Here is an 18,202-nt window from a genome sequence, read left to right as displayed (position 1 = left end):
CATGACTGAAATACTGTTGAAAAACGGCGTTAAACCCAAAACAAACAAACAAAAAACTGTTACACGACTTCCAACACCTAACACAAGTAATACATACTTCCATTGACGTAAATAGCAGGAACGACAAAACAACTTTCAGTCTCTCTCACACATTCTCATATTCCAATAGAACAACAGCAAATATCATGACTGCCAAATAAATACAAAATGCTTTAATAAATATGGCAAAACATACACAAACAAAAACATAGATACAGTCGGTTTAAACTTAATGACTACAGGATAATATTTGTCTGTAACTAAGTGCTGACCACTACAATGCAAAACAAGAGCACCGCCTTGCGGGTGCTGACGCTCATCTGATTTTTTTTGTGTAATAGAAATATTGTCCTACCCATGATTTTCTAAGTCTAAAAAGGGCCATCATTCTTGCAAAAAGCAGGATAGAGTTATGTTTCTTGATGTACAGTGTCCACTTATGATGGTGAAAAACTGTTGCAAGTTTTAAAGCAATAGCTTTGATAGTTTATGAGAAAAGTTGACTTAAACATAATACTCAACCAAGAAAATGATTTTCTAAGTCCAAAAGGGGCAATAATTATTGCAAAAAGCAGGATGGAGTTATGTTGCTTGCTGTACAGGGTCAGCTTATGATGGTGAACAAGTGTTGCAAGTTTCAAAGCAATAGCTTTGATAGTTTAAGAGAAAAAGTTGACCTAAACATAAAACTTAACCAAGAAATCTGATATTTTCTAAGTCCAAAAGGGGCCATAAATCTTGCAAAAAGCAGGACGGAGTTATGTTTCTTGCTATAAAGGGTCAACTTATGATGGTGAACAAGTGTTGCAAGTTTTAAAGCAATAGCTTTGATAGTTTAGGATAAAAGCTGACCTAAACATAAAACTTAACCAAGAAAATGATTTTCTAAGTCCAAAAGGGGCAATAAATCTTGCAAAAAGCAGGATGGAGTTATGTTGCTTGCTGTACAGGGTCAGCTTATGATGGTGAACAAGTGTTGCAAGTTTCAAAGCAATAGCTTTGATAGTTTAAGAGAAAAAGTTGACCTAAACATAAAACTTAACCAAGAAATCTGATATTTTCTAAGTCCAAAAGGGGCCATAAATCTTGCAAAAAGCAGGACGGAGTTATGTTTCTTGCTATAAAGGGTCAACTTATGATGGTGAACAAGTGTTGCAAGTTTTAAAGCAATAGCTTTGATAGTTTAGGATAAAAGCTGACCTAAACATAAAACTTAACCAAGAAAACTGATTTTCTAAGTCCAAAAGGGGCAATAAATCTTGCAAAAAGCAAGATGGAGTTATGTTTCTTGATGTACAGGGTCTGCTTATGATGGTGAACAAGTATTCCAAGTTTCAAAGCAATAGCTTTGATAGTTTAGGAGAAAAGTTGACCTAAACATAAAACTTAACCAAGAAATCTGATATTTTCTAAGTACAAAAGGGGCCATAAATCTTGCAAAAAGCAAGATGGAGTTATGTTTCTTGCTATACAGGGTCAGCTTATGATGGTGAACAAGTATTCCAAGTTTCAAAGCAATAGCTTTGATAGTTTAGGAGAAAAGCTGACCTAAACATAAAACTTAACCAGGCAACGCCGACGCAGACGCCGATGCCGACAACCGCTCAAGTGATGACAATAACTCATCATTTTTTTTCAAAAAATCAGATGAGCTAAAAAGCAAGAGCACTGGCAGACACTCATCTGACTTTTTCGTCTCTGTATAATACAATATTGTCCTACCCATGATTTTCTAAGTCCAAAAGGGGCCATAATTCTTGCAAAAAGCAATGCAGAGTTATGGTACTTGCTATGCAGCGTCAGTTTTTAATGGTGAATAACTGCTCGCAATTTTAAAACAATAACTCTGACCGTTAAGGAGAAAAGTTGACATAAACGCAAAACTTAACCAAGAAATCCGATATTTTCTAAATTAAAGTAGGGGCCATCATTCTTGCAAAAAACAGGATGGAGTTATGTTTCTTGCTGTACAGAGTCAGCTTTTGATGGTGAACAGGTGTTGCAAGTTTTTAAGCAATAGCTTTGATAGCTAGGAGAGAAGTTGACCTAAACATACAACTTAACCAAGAAATTTGATATTCTCTAAGTCCAAAAGGGGCCATAATTCTTGCAAAAACCAAGATGGAGTTATGGTTCTTGCTGTACAGAGTTGGCTATTGATTGTGAACAAGTGTTGCAAGTTTTAAAGCAATAGCTTTAATAGTTTAGGAGAAAAGCTGATCTAAACATCAAACTTAACCAGGCACCGCTGATGACAATAACTCATTTTTTTTCAAAAACTCAGATGAGCTAAAAAAAAAAATCAACAAGTTCTGACAAGGGAGATAGAGCTTTTATCCCACTTTGTGTAAATTTTCACTACATGCAACATTCAAACTTTTTACAGCAGTTGCCAGATAACTCCAATCTACAAAGAATCAGCTGGATAAAATGCACAGCCTGGTACAGGTAGTCTTAATCCAACTTTCATGTATATTCTTTTCAGCTTTTTAGATTAGTCTTAATGAAAACACACAGATTCATCACAATACATTTCTACAGATTCAAACCTAGATTTCTTTCAAACGTCAAATAGTTGAAATTTTCGTAAAATAATTGCCACCTGAAACCAAGCAGCTCTGAGACAGCGTTTTCCAATAACGGTTCACTTTTACAATTTGCTTCCAACCATTGCCAGAAATCAATATCCCAATCCTCTTGTACTTCCCAATCCATTTCATATGACACTTCGACAGCTGGTATTGTTAGTTCACGCAATTTTCTCGCCTTTGCCAGCAATAGGATACTAGTGCTAGATAGAGGAAACCCATACCTCAGGGTGTGAAGGTGTTGGCATTTCTTCACCATAGTAACCAGAGCGGCTGGCAATCTACTGTCACCACTCTCAAAATTTTCCAAATACAGATTTGTGTAGGTGAAGCTTTCTAGTGTTTCATTGTAATACGTCACTAAATGGTCTATAACGCCTTTCGTAACTATGTTCACCAAATCGTCAAGGACTAGAGAACGCAGCGGCATGTTGGTGATAAACGAGTCTTTTATGACTAGAATATACTGCAAGATAAGGTCCACTCTGAATTTTGGATTTATCTTTAAAATGTCATTCCAGAGCTTTTCTCCAAGCTGTTGAGCATCAACCAATGCCAGTTCCTCATCTTGATACAGGGTGATTTCTTGAAGACCATTTTTGACTAGAGTGAGCAAAATCTCATTGTTTATCTTTTCTCGACGCACCATTAACTTCTTCAGACCCGTAAATTCCCGTAATAACTTCAAGTAGCCATCATGATCAAGCAGGGAACCAGAAATCAGTTCTAGTTCAGTGACTTTATTTGCAACATTTGCACTACATAGTTCAAGTATGAGATTGGTTCCTGGTGAATTTGACCATAATATAATTGGAGAGATGATACCAACATTGCTTAGTTGTTTACAATTACTCAGTATAGAACATACAGCTACAACATCAGATCTCGTAAGACGTGTTTCGGCTGGAGATTCGGCACCCGGGTTTTCCTGCGGCACGAAATGAAAACTCTGCACATTTGGACAGTAGTTTGCAATAGCATTTAGAATTTGTAATCCTGACCTTCCAGTTTTATAGCCGAAAGCCAAGTCAATATGCCTCATGTACTTTCCATAAATTTTGAAGCAAATCAGTAAATTAGCTCTTTTTTCTTTGACGAAGTAAACATTTTCTTCACCTTCGCTGCAGTAGCACACTAAGGGCCAAGCTGCTGGTGTACGAAGATGAGGCTTCCAAGATGGAACTGCTTGGGTTGCATTTAATTTCTCATTCCAGGTGAGATAACTAAGAATTTCAGTAACAACAATAGAGGGGAACTCCTCTACACATCCCGACATACTACTGCCTTAAGCAGGAACTTCTTGAAACTTGTTATGTTCAATGCTACATCTGGTATCTGAAAAAGAAGATGCACAGTATGAAGTAACGATAACAAAATTGTGTATTTCAGTCACAAAGAGTTCCTTAACTTTCAGATTCTTATGTAAAAATTATCTGAAACAATAAAATTTCAAACGTGAAACAAAAGGCCATGTGCTACTGTAAGTCATTACTGAACAAATTTCTTGTTAAATGTAACTTTTTAAGTATTTGTTTCTCACAATTTCCCCCATTTGAATGTTTTATGTCTGAAAAAGGCCCTAGCCTTGTTTCCAAATTAGTAGGAGGAAAAAAAAACAACAAAATTTTCACAGTTTAATAGTTTGTTCTGGCATAAATTAATGGATTTCCAGCAAAGAATTTAACAAGAGCTGCCCCCTTGATGCATTCAGTAACTGCATAAGGAACATTTGGTCACTGTGCATAAGTGCATAAGTCATAAGTGAACTTCGTATAAAATGTGATCTTACACCAAAGCATTCTCTAGTTATTTGGCAAAAAAGTTCTACTATTCTGGGTCAATGTGACCTTGACCTTTGACCTACTGACCTCAAAATCAAAAGGGGTCATCCGCTGGTCATGATCAACCTCCCTATCAATTTTCATGATCCTAGGCCCAAACATTTTCGAGTTATCATCCAGAAACGGTTTAACTGTTCTGTGTTATTGTGACCTTGATCTTTAACCTATTGACCTCCATATCAGTAGGAGTCATCTGCTGGTCATAACCAACCTCCCTATTAAGTTTCATGATCCTAGGTCAAAGCTTTTTCAAATTAATGCCCGAAAACGGTTTAATTAACTGTTCTCAGTCACTGTGAATTTGACCTACTGGCCTCAAAATCAACAGGGGTCATCTGCTTGTTATTCAAAATTCATCCTTGGCTCAAACGTTCGTGAGTTATCATCCATTCTGTTCTGGGTCACTGTGACCTTGACCTTTGACCTATTGACAATAGGGGTCATCTGCTGGTCATGACCAACCGCCCTATCAACTTTCATGATCCTAGACCCAAACGTTCTTGAGTTATCGTCCAGAAACCGTTAAACTGTTCTGGGTCACTGTGACCTTGACCTACTGACCTCCATATCAATATGGGTCATTTGCTGGTCATGACCAACATCCCTATTAACTTCCATGATCCTAGGCCCAAGTGTTCCTGAATTATCATCCGGAAACAGTTTAACTGTTCTGGGTCACTGTGACCTTGACCTTTGACCTACTGTCCTCAAAAACAATTGGGGTCATCTGCTGGTCATGACCAACCTCCCTATCAACTTTCATGACCTAGACCCAAGCGTTCTTGAGTTATCATCCGGAAATAACTGTTCTGGGTCACTGTGACCTTGAACTTTGACCTACTGACCTCAAAATCAATAGGGGTCATCTGCTGGTCATGACCAACCTCCCTATCAGCTTTCATGATCCTAGGCCTAGGCATTCTTGAGTTATCATCTGGAAACGGATTGGTCTATAGACCGAACAACAATACCTACCGACACCTGCAAAACAATATACCCATCCTTCTTTGAAGGGGGGCATAATAATCAATGGCTGAGTAGAAAACCTCCTATGTGTTTATGTTTATCAACAGACAAGCAAAGTAACAACTTGCAGGTTAAGTTATTTTGAAGAAAGGTAGTTTTCAGTTTTGAAAGTAAAAGAATATCATAGGTAATCATTTTTAACCATTTTTCAATTTTTAAATATTTTCACACACATTTTGAAATAGTACCAGTGTTTTCTGACAAGAATATTTTATAAAAGTTTCTACTAAATAAATATGGGCGGGTAATGCATGTGTTGTGGGGTAGGACAGGGTGGAGAAGGGGTAAGACGTTTAGGGAATGATGATACAATAGGTATCTAAAAAGACAATATTTATCGAACATGAAGAGTTTAAAGTTTCCGCAACATACATATAGGGAAAGTGACCACACCTACTGGCAGTCATGTTTTATTAGGATTACGGACTGAAGCTGGTTGTCGAGCAAGCTCTTAATCCATTTCAGGGTTTCACCACGTATACCATAGTTATGCATTTTAAACAGGACTTTCTCATGGCTCACTTCATCAAATGCTTTGCTAAGATGTTAATATCAGGTCAACCTGTTGTTTGTTGTACACACTACACTGATGTGACAATGTCATTTTTAAGCATAATCAGTTGTGTCACACAAGATCTTTTTTCTTGGAAACCATGTCGGATATCGTACAGAATGCCAAGGTTTGTAAAGTGTTTTGTAATTGATGAGGACACTATATCCAGGGTTTTGCAAAGTACACATGTCAGGGATATGGGTCCATAGTTTACTGTGTCTGACCTGTTGCCCTACCTGTAGATGAGGGTTACATTTGCATTTTTCCACTGGGAAGGTATAGATCCCTCATCAATGGATTTCAGTTCCTTTCAAAGTGTTTTAAGAATGGTGGGCTTGATCTCGTCTGGCCCACATGCCTAATGAGGGTTGAAATTCGATAGGAACTTTTCCATCCCATTGGCATTTACATGGATACTTGGCATTCTTGGGTAGTCTGACTATCTTCAGGTGGTGAGTTATGTTTTTGATCAGAGATGTCTTGGAGTTTCATCTTGCAGTGGGATGTGAATAGAGGTGATTTTGGGCTGAATATCAACTGGAACTGCTTATCCAGAGCTGTTGTTTTTGAAGTTTCATCGGAGTGGAGTTTGTTTTGGTAATAAGGGTGGCTGGGATATTGAATCCTGTTTGGAATGTTTGGTTGAAACATATTTTTATTTCCCAATATGTGCATTTCAAATAATAAGATACATACATGAATGTTGGATTGGACTGGAAGCCAGTAGGCGGCTTATTGAAGTCCTCTCCATGTTTGGAATGTTTGAGGAGGGAGTAGAATTTTTTAGTGTTTGGTTTTGATGACGGGGAGGCATCAGGCTGATTTACATTTAGAATACCTTCAAGGTATTTTTGATAAACCTCTTTTATTTTCTTACGGACTGTATGTTTGAGGTCCAAGAAAAATTTACGATCACAGGATTTGTTTGATTTCCTAAATTTTTTGGTCCACACTGTAAGTCTGATGTCTACAGAAAATAGGAAGGAAATACTGAATCTGTCAAAATTCATTTATTTTGCAAATAAACTTGGACAAGATATTGAAAGTTAGTATCATTTTTGAAGCAACATCATTTTTGAGTGATGAGCATAATTTTGTTTGTTTTTGATTTTCATAAGATCAGTCAATGTTTAGGTTAATTAAAGTTTGATATACTACAGGTTAGCCAGTTAATCCATTCGTTCTAACCCTTGAATGAATGAATTATATTTGGAATTCAACAGAAAAAAATAAATTAGGCATAATAATATGCACCTATTTATTTTGATATTTAACAAGTTGTATCGTGATAAATGGGGTTTAAGTGTTAACACTGAAAAGACAAAAATTATGGTGTTCAAAAGAAGGGGTCAGTTAAAGAGAGATGAACAAGTCGTTCGGAAGCGAATATTAAATCATGAGTGCTATGCACTCATGATTTAATTATTACGCATCTGAACTTCTGCCCATATTTTATTAAATGATAAAATATAGGCACATATTTATTATTTCTTAATTAAAGTATGCAAGAACATGTTTTCGGTGCATTCTTTTGATTTATTTGCAACTGATAAATTGTTCAATTAATTTTACTAATAAGGGTATTTGTAGCGGTATTGTTGTAATATCTTATTAAAGTCTATTGATTTAAACATCTTAAACAATCTTAAACAATGAACATGATGCTATAGTAGCCAGTATTTTTAACTAAGATATACCTTACGCCAAAAATAGAAACGCTACCGAAATACCCGTCGTGCGGATAAGAATACTAATCGGCACGACCGTCGTGCGAATAAGATAAATAATCATAACTGGCACGACCTCGTGCCGATAAGACACTTCCATACTTTAAAGTAAACAATTTGTTCGAAAATACATTTGTATACCAGTTGAATTAATTCAGTACAATACAATACAAGACGGACATACAAAACTGTCTTTAGAGCCGTAGGAATAGCCACCTGTGGGCTATTTCACTATTCTTACAGGAGAGCCGTAGGAATAGCCTGTGAGGCTATTCTTACGGGACCGTAGGAATAGCAACTTCCAAAACATTAATCATTAAGAAATCTCAACAAATTGACATTTAAAAAGATCAATTGATTAAGTTGACTACAATCCGTCTACATGTATGTTACCCTAAATTCAGTGTACATTTTATAGAATTATAATGGTCCATAAAGTAACAAATTACCTTCATAAATGCCGTAACAACCTATACAAAATATATAAAAAAGATATCAAACAACAAAATATTTCACGATATTTTCAGTATATTAAAAATTGGGGGTGAAATGTCTAGAGTTTGTAAAATTGGGGGTGAAAAGTCTTGGGAGGAAACGTCTTGGGGGTGAAATGTCTAGGGGAGGAAAAGTCTTTGGGGTGAAACGTCTGGAATTCATGGTCAATAATGAATTTATAAGATTTGTTTTTTTCGTGCTACCCTCGTCACAAATATAAAAGGATGTTAGTCAAAACGTCCCCTAGTCAGAACGTCCCCTAGTCAAAACACCCCCTATTTTGGTCAAAATGTCCCCCTTTTCTGGTCAAAACACCCCCTTTCCAAAAATTACCAGGTCAAAACATCCCCCTTAAAAATTATATATGTAAATACATATTATTTATTTTAATTTAATGATTTAATTCAAGAAGTTTGTAAACAGGTATCTAAAAGTATAATTGCACAACAATTAAATAATGTGAAAAAAGTTATAACTATTAAAATTAATGAAGGTTTCCAAACAGTCTATTAAGGACGTATGCTAGAATTTGGTGCGAAAATTTTTCCAATAACAGAATTTCTTCAAACTTTGGATATTGAAGGACAATCATCTAAGAAACAAAAAAATGTGATAAGAATCATAGGTCACCGGTATCGAAAAAGAGTTATCTGCCCTTGAAATCGGCATTTCCCCCAAAAATGACGTTTTCAAGGGCAGATAACTCTTTTTCGAATCCGGTGACCTATGATGTTAATTGCATTTTTTTTGTTTCTTAGATGATTGTCCTTTGAAATCCAAAGTTTAAAGAAATTCTGTTATTGGAAAAATTTTCGCCCATCTCACATACAGGGAATTCTAGCGTACGCCTTTAATCCTAATCTGCAAACAATCATTTGCAGTGATTGATGTTTAAATAACTTTGAATTTGATTGAAAAAACTTGTCTTTAATCTAAAATTTTGCATCAATTAAAGTAATAAAGTAAACTGAAATTTGCAAGCATTTGGAATAACTGTAAAATCATCCTTAATCTTTATTGCTTTAATTGATTAATTACGCTTCAAACATTTTTTTTTCATGCTATAAAGTCTACCGAAAATTATATTCAACCACTAATTTTCTTAATATCCTAGTGTATGTATACTGTCTGTCTCTCTGAAGTGTGTTGGATTGTTATTTGTTTAAATATCAGTGCTTTAATAAGATAACGTAATAATGGAGTATCCTTGCAGGAACGAAGTAAGACCGAAGTAAGACCGCGTCAACAGGCCATTACCTGCGACTCGTGTATGTGGCAACTGGCAACACAGAACCTGTGACACAGGTAAGTTATATTCATGTTATTATTATTTTTATTGATTTCTAGAATTACTAGACTTCAGTAAATATCTTTTGTGGAATACTTATCATATTCCAAATTGTCTAACTACTTTTTTGGCAAATATGTAATTTTCTGCCAAAATCAGATTATAACAAGAGCTCGTCGAACACGAAATGCCCCCCTTGATGCATTCAGTAATTGCACAAGGAACAAAAATTATATATGCTCACTGTAAACAAAAGTTCTACCATTCTGGTTCAATCTGACCTTGACCTTTAATCTATTAACCTCACAAGATATCTCAGAGTGATCTTGGCACCCACCACTGAGCCATTTTCGAATGTTCCAAATTTCAAGACTAGGTCAAGGTCAAAATCAAGGTCAAATTTCATATTGGTACAAAACACTATGCATGTGGTCCAAATTTGAAAGCTGTGGCTTGAGAAATGTGAAAGTAGGTCACTAGATCAATTTAAAGGTCAAAGTTCATTTCGGTAGACAGAACTATGCATGTGCTTCAAATTTGGAGGCTGTAGCTTGAGAAATGCGAAAGTAGGTAATAGATACAATTCAATGTCAAATTTGTGGTTCAAATTTGAAGGCTGTAGTTTGAGAAATGTGAAAAAAGGTCACTAGGTCAAAATCAAGGTCATATTTTATTTCGGAACACAAAACTAAGCATGTGGTCCAAATTTAAAGTCTGTAGCTTCAAAAATGTGAAAGTAGTCACTAGGTCAAGATCAAGGTCAACTCATGTCAAGCTTCATCTTGCCACTCAAAACTCAGGGTTTCAGAAATCTGCAAATTTATTGGTAGCCCACTGGGCTACCAAAATTTTAATCTGGTAGCCCGAACATTTAAGTTTATTTGGCAATGGCCATTTCGGTTTATTTACTATGTGCTTCTATGTTAAATAGCAATTATCATTACTCCTTTTTCTCATTTTAAAAGATAAAACTACATGTTTTTAAACTGAGAAATATTATCAGGAGTACTCTTGAGTGTTATTGCAACGCGGCAATAAAAAAAGGAATGCAAATCAATTTTTGCAAATTCCTTAGAACTTACTAACTTAGAGCTGTAAGAATTGTAATTTATCTGAAAATTATTTAAAGTTGATCCTGTCTGATTCTAAACATCTGCCTGGTTTAATAAACAGAATAGAACCGCGTATATAACGTCTCTCAGTTTCTTGACACTGTGTATTCACTTATCCGAATTTATGTTTGTCCAAAATTCTGTGCACTTTCTGATATTTTGCAAAATCATGGTCGATTTTTTTTGCATGTTAGGCAAGTATTTAAATTGAAAAGCATAAACAGTCAATGTAAGCACTAAACTGTCTCAAAATCAAATATCTGTTCTTTCTGATCGCTCGATAAATATTGAGGTCAGCGAAACCGAAAGTATACTTTGGCAGGTGGCGCTAAAATGACGTAATAAGACTGGTTTGCATACTGCTTTAAACAATACCTATCAGCGACTTTGATGTTATTGGATCAGTCTAAAATCAATCTGCACATGTTTTTGTAAACATTTGCCTGCGGGTACGATTAAATGGTTAATTGTTTGCCGATTGTTACAGTCGGTGTTAAGATAGTTAAAGCCTTGCCCTTACAGAAGCAAGCCTCTGTGGCGTACAGGCTGCATATTTGCTGTGTATATGCCGCGAACACAGTAGTACGCCAGAGGAGTACATTTTACATACACCGCATGCCGCATACTATTTCGTCGAGTACACAGCATGTACGCAGGAGGTCACTAGTACACTTCAAGTACGCAGCACAGACCCTGAAAATTTAAGGAGTACACTGCATGTACGCAGGAGGGACTTGTACAAGAAAATAGTACACTGCATGTACACCGCAGATACTTTGAAATTTGTGTAGTACACTTCATATATGCGGGAAAGACTTGTACAATTTCTTTTGGCATTTATACTTAGTTTTTTTTTATAAGTTAAAGTCTGAAGTAAACTTCATATACGCGGGAGGGACTTGTTCATTTTCTTTTGGTGTTTATACTTTTATTTTTTTTAGGTAAAAGTCTGAAGTACTCTTCATGCAGGAAGGATTTGTACATTTTTTTTTTTTGCAAGCAAGAACTTGATTTCCGAGTAACTTTTATCTTAATAGCATAGAATAGTTCAGATTACCGGTATTCTGAACAATTTGCCGAACTATTTGCAATGTTCATTTGTGAAGCTTACATCTTAGTGATTTCTGAGCTGCACCTTGCATGCAGTGTAAAAATATATTCTTTTTCATTTTGAATTAATCCTGGAGCTTTCTAACTTGGATAATTTAAAAGCCTTATTTGAACTTCGTTGCATTACATTTTGTGCCTCAACAGCACCCGAATGAGAAGAATTAATAGCTCTCACTGTTATTTGAATACTCTTAAGCAAAACACCATTCTATCATGTTTTATAAAGGCTTAATGCTCATTATGTTAACTCATTAAGGCCTCACCAAATTAAAAAGTTGTTCATCGGATTTGCCGCTCGTATATTTTCAGAACGTTTTTGGCTAATTGCGCTCGCCCCATTGGAAAAAATCAATCCAAAATTTTTTGGTGCGCTACTTTTTACGGTCGTAAAAGTGTATAAATGCTTATATAATTCCAGTCCTAGATTGATCTCAGATGGATTTTAATCAAAATAAATACATACTACGCACACATCGTCTATAATAAATCATAACACTTATATTTAGTTGCATTAAAGTTGTTTCCCCTTGATGCAGTTACGCCATTTTCTTCAAATGTTTACCAAATTACATGCTACAAAAATTGATTTATTTCATTGAAAAGTGGATGAAGAAAAGCATACTAATTTATTTGATAACATCAATCTACATTATTTTGGTAAGAGTAAATACTTATTGATGCATGTCACCTATCTTTTTTCTGTTTTTTTCTGTCCAAATGATCAGCATTTGCATACGAAAGTTGGTGGGGTAAGGAATTGACATTATCACAGCAGTTTCGCCACAAGAGTACACAGCATGTATGCTGCAGGAGTACACAGCATGTACGCCGCAGGACTCGGGCCAGGAGTACACAGCATGTACGCCGCAGGAGTACACAGCATGTACGCCGCAGGGGTAGTACACCGAAGGCTCATTTGCATGTGAAAAGTGTATGTGCCGCGTACATGCTGCGTACTATTTTCCGCATACTAAATTCCTCCAGCGTACATCCTGTGTACTATGTAGTCCACAGCATGTACGCAGCAAGTAGTATGCGGCAGAGCTCATTTGCATGTCAAAAGTGTACTACAAACGTACTATCGGTGTATGTGTGGTGTATATCCTGCGTACTATTTAAAGCCCTTGATTTCAGTACATATCATGTACGCATCATATACGCTGTATGTACACAGCAAGAGTACGCAACAGGCCTTTTTCTTCTGTAAGGATCGGCATGTATCTCTTGATAAACAAGGGGATTATAGACAACTATCAAAATTATATTTGAAGACTAAATTATTGATTTCCGGGCTACTCAATACGGAGTTTCAAGGTAGCCCGCCGGACACACTCTGAAAAAAATTAGTAGCCAGACAGAATTTTCTGGTAGCCCCCGGGCTCCGGACATGGGATTTCTGAAACCCTGAAACTATACATGTGGGACAAATCTGAATGATGCAGGTTATGGACATCAAGATTCTAAGTTTTTTGCCTATACAAATCTTTATGAACCATGTGACCCCCGGGACGGGGCCATATTTGACCCTAGAGGGATAATTTGAACAAACTTGGTAGAGAAGCACTAGATGATGCTACATTACAAATATCAAAAGCCTAGTCTTTGTGGTTTGGTCAAGAAGATTTTCAAAGTTTTTCCCTATATAAACCATGTGACCCCCAGGGCGGGGCCATATTTGACCCTAGGGGAATAATTTGAACAATCTTAGTAGGGGACCTCTAGATGATGTCATATACAAAATATCAAAGCCCTAGGCCCTGTGGTTTTGGACAAGAGGCTTTTCAAAGTTTTTTTCTATATTATTCTATATAAACCATGTGACCCCCGGGGTGGGGCCATATTTGACCCCAGGGAAATAATCTGAACAATCTTGGTAGAGGACCACTAGATTTTGCTACATACCAAATACCAAAGCCCTAGGCCCTGTGGTTTTGGACAAAAAGATCAAAAACCGTTTAACTGTTCCTGGCCAACGTGACCTTGACTTTTGACCTAATGACCTCAAAATCAATAAGGGTCATCTGCTGGTCATGACCAACCTCCCTATAAACTTTCATGACCCTAGGTTCAAGCGTTCTTGAGTTACTGTGTCCTTGACCTTTGACATAATGACCTCAAAATCAATAGGGGTCATCTGCTGGTCATGACCAACCTCCCTATAAACTTTCATGACCCTAGGTCCAGGCGTTCTTGAGTTATCATCCGGAAACCGTTTAACTGTTCAGGGTCACTGTGACCTTGACCTTTAACATACAGACCTCAAAATCAATAGGGGTCATCTGCTGGACATGACCAACCTCCTATCAACTTTCATGATCCTAAGCCCAAGTGTTATTGAGTTATCATCCGGAAACTGTTTAACTATTCAGGGTCACTGTGACCTTGACCTTTAACATACTGATCTCAAAATTAATAGGGGTCATCTGCTGGTGATGACCAACCTCCCTATCAACTTTCATGATCCTAGGCTCAAGCGTTTTTGAGTTATCATCCGGAAACGGATTGGTCTACATTCCGACCGACCGACATCTGCAAAACAATATACCCCTCCTTCTTAGAAGGGGGGCATAATAACTACCTTTTACCATTTAATAATATCTTTATTTTATTTTATAAAATATTGAAAATCTGGTCAGAAAGAAATAAACAATATACAGATGATAATCACATTATGAAAATTAAGCAAACAAATTCAAATATACAAGTAATCAATGCATTGTCAAGTTAATCCAATTAGAGGAGATAATGTGTTATAACAAGAACAGATTACAATAGGTGTTAATTCAATCAAGAGATTCTGTATATTAAATGGATTAATTAAAACAAACGAGAAATAAATGATAAATATTTATTTACAAGTACCAGAATTAAAAGGAATAATGATATAATGAAGAAATATGGGCTGTTCCATGACATCACTATTTCAAGAGTTACAATGCTAGTAAGTCACCGAAGGCATTTTGTGACATGAAGTTAAGTACAAATTATAGCAGAGCTACCGGCGCCGCAAAGCGGCGCCGACAGCGTCGCATTACGGTTAGACGTATGAACAAGAAAACGAATAGAGAGATCTAACTGTGTATACTATCGAGTTGAAAATTCGTGGTACTTTTTGGAATCGGTGTTCTTCGGATTTTTTCATGTGCACTATGCACACAGTAATTAATCAGTAAAGACGTCAGTAGACGCTTACTGTTTACGGTTGACAAAAGCGTCTCGCTTATTGCTTTGAATATTGAATAAAAATGTAAATGCGCGTCTGATAATAAAAAATTAGTGCTAAATACATTTTCTACGAAGAAAAAAGAAATAAAATACAATATTTTCATTTTGAAACGACTTTCGTCACGCTGCCATTACCGAATTTTATTATATATACTTATGTTTTTCAAGATGACGTCATAACTCCACAGTGGTGTAGTGGTTATCGAGTTCGCGTTGAAAACCAGAGGTCGTGAGTTCGAACCTCACCTGGACCAGATTTTTATTTTCAATTCCTTTTTTATTTCAGTTTTGTTTGTATTATTATGAGTTTTGAAAATATTGTATAACTAAAGTCATTCATGTGAAATTTAACAAGTGTTTAGTTTTGATGTCAGGTTCCAATGTAGTGCCTGTGCAGTAGTCAGTAGACATAACTTTTTAAAAAAGAAAAAAAGCTTTAGGATCAAAATAAACAGGCATTGAACTGTGAAAACCAAATAATGCTCTTCTCCCCGTTCGCATATATTTCATCCGTTAGCTTTAAAATCACTGACCAGAATTTATAAAAAAAAAACTAAAACTATTGGCGATGAATTATCAATAAACCTCAAAAAGGTTCTTACTACCATCCCTATTCTACAGTGCTAAAAGATTAACCATAAAAAAGCCATAGAAATGTTAACTTAGAAGTTCAGTAATAAACAGGGGTTTTCGAGAATTTCTGCAAACACTGTTTTTCTCTACTTAGGTAAAATTCTGATCATTAACTTTTAAAAATTGCTAGTCTTTTGTGTTTAAAAGAAGCTTTGTACAGTCATGTAAATGATTGCAATTTTCCCATACCAGGCGTCTATTATAGCAGTATTTTTGACTGAAAGTTGGACACAATCTTTCTTCCTTTCAGAAAGAACCAAAATATGACAATAATGACATTTAAAAGAATTACATTAGTCATTTCCAGGATTACGTAAATTCTAATTTCTATTAACTTTGGAATTGGAACATTAACTTTTTACATTAAGTCCTTATTGCCAAACATTCACATGCAAAGAGACAGAATTCCTTTGGCTATTGGCCTAATGAGATTCTGTTAGGTTTGAACAAAGAAGTATAAATACACAGAATGGCAACTGGCTGTGATCTCGCGTGAGCTCGTGTCAGAGCGTGATTCGGCGTTATCTTACTAAAAACAAACATCAGCGAGCATAGAGTTACAATTTGTACCTGTAAAACTACATTTAAAATACATGTTAGCTTCTAAAACAAAATTAGTTTAATTTGAAATGGTCTTAAGACACGAAGTACACGTTGTTTTTTGCCATCGAAAGAAGCGTGGCCATACAGTGATAATTATTTTACCGATGAATATTTGCTTTCGCATACAAAATGGCGCGTGGAGAAAGCGCCACACCCGTAAACGAGATCTCGTTTTTTTGTCACGGGAGTTGGAGATTTGTCTAAGCCTTTCAAGTTTGCAAAATTTTTGTATTTTATAGCTCTTTGGTTTGAAATTTTCAAGGTTCAAGCTTTTCAATTTGAAGGAGTTATCATTTGTGACTGGTTTCCAGTATGATAATAATTTATGTAAAATTGTTGTTGCAGTACATTTTAATAAGAATAACAGAAATTATTCAAATACGGTTTTTTTCTTTATCTTTGTGCAGATGTTAATCTATATCGAACTTTCTTTTAAGTATATACAGAATATCTTTCGAGTATTTTACATACAATGTATGTCAAGAATTAAATTTGATGCAGTCTTAAACATGCATTCAGAAATCATGAATTATCATTAATACTTATAATTTTAATAGATCTTATAGAACATAAACTTCCTAAACGAATACATAATTCCAGACAATTCCAACACCGCTCCTTCAATTTTTAAGGGGCACTGGTGATTTTTCAAGGGAGCTCTGCCTTTTAGGTAGCACCTAATTTCATATTATGTATCACGTCTAAACATCATAGATCTGAATATTTAATAACTGTTTCACATGATATTACTGAAAAAGAACTCGAGCGCATATTTTTGTCTAATGTAAAATATGGTAGAATTTGATCTGCCTACTACTTAAATATTATGCAATTACTACATCATGTAACTAATACAGGTTTTCTCATGGAACGGCCCATATATAGATTATTTTATTTATTTTGTTTGACAGAATATATAAAATTTTAGTTAATATCGGTAATCATTAAGTCAACAATCTGAACGTCGAATCATTTTGACTAGTTTGAAGGCTACCTATCAATTATGCAAGATAATTTTACCTGTGAGTTACGGGTCTAGAGCGTTGTAATAATTCGCAATACCAATAAAATTATAAAATTTTGCATTTTTTTCCACTTCCCGGAAGTAATGATTAGGGTTGTTTGATTTAAATTTAGCTGTTGGGTGATAACATGAAGAATATGTTCTTTCCAAATTTCGTTCAGGACAGTAGGGTTGTGGCGTGACATTTATGCATCCCTTTAACATGTTTAATAATACTTAAAATTCTAGGCCAAGTGTTATACGTTAGAGAAAGCTAGCGACCTATGGATAACACCAAAAAACCAGAAATGTGGACAATTTTTGAGAAAATCTGTTGAAGTTTTGTTTTCTTAAATCAGTTATTTTTGCATTTAATTTCATCAGATTAATCCTTGTTGCTACCCGTTCCAACATTAAAAAAAATGTAAATACTGGCAAAATATTTTTTTGGAAACAACTTATAAATACATACCAATTTCGTTATGTGAACTACGTTATATAGTGAGTGGATACATTCATTAAAAAACAAAAACAAAAAAACGGTTTATGGTGCGCACCCAACCTCACTCTTACCCCCACCATGTTCCAAAGACACGGGACAGTGTAAATAAAAGTAATCCCCTCCAGGTGAATCTCTAACACATGTAATGGAAACAAAAAGGCATGGCATGTAAAACACAAAAATGCTCGTGTATAAATATATAAAAAGCAAACCTTTAGAACCAAAAACGTATGTACTCAATGCCTTTTCAGAAGACACAGCAACAAGAGAAACACCCTTAAGGGCCCGACGAAACAGGCCAGAAGACAGAAATCAAAACAGTTCAGTCCTGGTATGATTTAAAAGCTGCTTATCATAGAGTCCTCAACCCTCTTCCGTCAGACACAATCAAAGAGGGTAGCGTAGTGTCCAACTGTAAACGGGTTGAACACTAAACATGCGGTATGTCTCAAAACAT

General features: G+C 35.7%; 1 protein-coding gene across 2 annotated transcripts; it reads right to left on the bottom strand.

The window, feature by feature from the left end:
* Window positions 1–145: 145 nt before the first annotated feature.
* On the bottom strand, window positions 146–17,373 carry LOC123565054 (uncharacterized). Of its 2 annotated transcripts, XR_008370029.1 has the most exons (3): window positions 17,261–17,373; window positions 892–3,962; window positions 146–716 (listed from the first exon to the last, which is right to left on the bottom strand). XR_008370029.1 is itself a non-coding variant. In XM_045359055.2 (2 exons), exon 2 carries the CDS (start codon window positions 3,901–3,903, stop codon window positions 2,575–2,577), a length of 1,329 nt encoding a protein of 442 aa, XP_045214990.2. In that variant the 5' UTR covers window positions 3,904–3,962; window positions 17,261–17,373; the 3' UTR covers window positions 146–2,574. The 2 variants fall into 2 exon arrangements, 1 of the variants encoding a protein (XP_045214990.2); XM_045359055.2 differs by having other exon boundaries at window positions 146–3,962.
* Window positions 17,374–18,202: the final 829 nt, after the last annotated feature.

This window comes from Mercenaria mercenaria, chromosome 2 (genome assembly GCF_021730395.1).
Source record: "Mercenaria mercenaria strain notata chromosome 2, MADL_Memer_1, whole genome shotgun sequence".
Lineage (NCBI taxonomy): Eukaryota > Metazoa > Mollusca > Bivalvia > Venerida > Veneridae > Mercenaria > Mercenaria mercenaria.
This window is presented reverse-complemented; position numbering and strand designations above follow the sequence as displayed.

Coding starts and splice junctions, on each gene's coding strand:
- LOC123565054 (XM_045359055.2), bottom strand. CDS start 3,903: ATGTCGGGATGTGTAGAGGAGTTCCCCTCTATTGTTGTTACTGAAATT.